This window comes from Trypanosoma grayi, assembly GCF_000691245.1.
Source record: "Trypanosoma grayi strain ANR4 Tgr_1373_V1, whole genome shotgun sequence".
NCBI lineage: Eukaryota > Euglenozoa > Kinetoplastea > Trypanosomatida > Trypanosomatidae > Trypanosoma > Trypanosoma grayi.
In genome coordinates this window covers 1-1,927 of record NW_008826991.1, presented here as the reverse complement: position 1 = coordinate 1,927, position 1,927 = coordinate 1, and the positions used below count along the sequence as shown (strand labels likewise).

Here is a 1,927-nt window from a genome sequence, read left to right as displayed (position 1 = left end):
GGAGTAAACCGATAACATCCAGACGCACATAAAGACCCACATACACAGAGAGACGCAAACACTACAACTTCAGGAGCGGCCTCAAGACTGCAAGTCTCTATGTCTAGACAGTGCATATAGATGAACCAAACAAACTCTCTAGTCACGTGGGGAGTAAAACGACGCGCCACCGGTGTATGTAGCATAAAGTGGCACTTCAACGGTGTGTGGAGAAAACTCCGTCGCTCGCAATGATTGCTGCTGCTGCTGCTGCTGCTGCCGGGGTGCCAATGTGTCGCGGCGTCGGGGCATGTTGACCGGCACCGTGTTGTGCGACGCCGAGAGATTTGGATGGTACGTACCAAACATGTCACGCCGCATCGACGCGTCATGCCGCATGGACCTGCCGTTCCCCATGGTCATATCAAGGCGCGCAGAATTAGCTAAAGAGAGCGGCAGTGCGGGATTGTTTTTATGCGGCATGTCCTCCGCCTGAATGATAAGCTGTAGCCGCATACTCGCGCGTTTCGCCTCCTCTGCAACGCGCTTCGCTTCCTCTACATGCGCGCGCCGCTCGCGCAGCCACTCCTTGTAGTCACGTATCTCGTCCTCCGTCATAATGCCGTACTTTGGCAGCGCGTTCCAGAGGTACACGGCGCCGCCCGCCACGTACGTCAAGAACCCCGCGCAAACGAACAGAAAGAGCGGCGTTGAGCCGCAGAAGGGCAGAAATGACTCCGAGACGACACCACAGTGCCGGAGGTAGTCCTGCAGCAGGCTTCCCGCCACATTCGCCATGAGAGCAGTCCGCAGCACGACGCACAGCAGGGCGAATTCCGTGGCCGCAATGAGGTCCTTGTACACTACAAAGTTCCGCCACGTCCAGTTGTAGAAGTTCGCTTCAACCGCCTGCCGGTTCGCAATGCCCAATGCCAGTGCGAAGGCAGAGAGATACACTGCAAGGCACATATAGGTGGCGTGGTCCGCGAAGACTTCATTGGCATTCGAGGAAGAGAGCAGCACGTGGACTTGTTGGAAAGCGTAGAGGGAGCCGCGCCGCGCTTCGTATTCACACGTGGCCGTACGCCACGCCAGCGACGGCACGAGCTCGAGCGGGTTACGCGACCAGACAGAGTGGACGAATGTGCGGCGGCAGGCTATCACGAGTCGGGTTGTGTGCAACACCAAGCAGACCAGCTGGATGACGGAGCAGATGTCGTACAGCGGGATGATGCGCTTCTCGCACTTCAGCCGGCCCTTGTTGGGTCGCTTCTGGAGATCACTGACTACGTGCATCGCGCCGTGGCTGTTGACTGCAACAGTTCTGTTGACGGCCTTCCGATGTATATTCGGTGAGCCGAAGAGGGCAACACACACACGCCCCCAGACACACAAGAGACGAGAGAGACGGGAAAGGATACAACCAGAGTCCCCAGACGCCTGCCCGCAGCACCCGCAGCAGCAGCAGCAGCAGCAGCAGCCGTGGCCCTCCCCCACGAGGCACATCAGGTGGCGACAGGGAAACGCATACAAACGACGTGGCTCACGTACACACACAACGGCGCGGGGCAATACACCAAAGAAACGAAAAGAAACGAAAAGAAGCGGTTCCCCCCACCACCCCACCCAACAAAGAGAACAAAGAAAATGGAATAACCGCCCAAAGTAAGTCCCAAAGTGAGCGCGGGAGACGGGACCGCCTCCCAGCTTCACTGCCCGAAAAGCAAAACAAAAACAACAAAGCACACCCACCCACATACAAGGAAGGAAAACAAGAAAAACAAACTTTTTTAGGTAAACAAACGAAACACAAGAAAACAAAACATATATATCATTAACGGAGCCATTTTTTTTTTTCTTACCCGCACTGCTTGAAGAGCGCCGACAGCAGATTCCCTGAAGAGGCACTGCGGGCTTTTTCGCGCGGCGGAACGTACGGCGGCGATGG

At 56.3% G+C, this 1,927-nt stretch overlaps 1 protein-coding gene across 1 annotated transcript; it reads right to left on the bottom strand.

The window, feature by feature from the left end:
• Positions 1–138: 138 nt before the first annotated feature.
• Positions 139–1,275, bottom strand: DQ04_13731000 (hypothetical protein; the record flags this gene model as incomplete). The annotated part of the gene is made up of 1 exon (XM_009317015.1): positions 139–1,275. The coding sequence occupies one exon, from the start codon at positions 1,273–1,275 to the stop codon at positions 139–141; it is 1,137 nt and encodes a 378-aa protein (XP_009315290.1).
• Between the last annotated feature and the right edge of the window lie 652 nt (positions 1,276–1,927).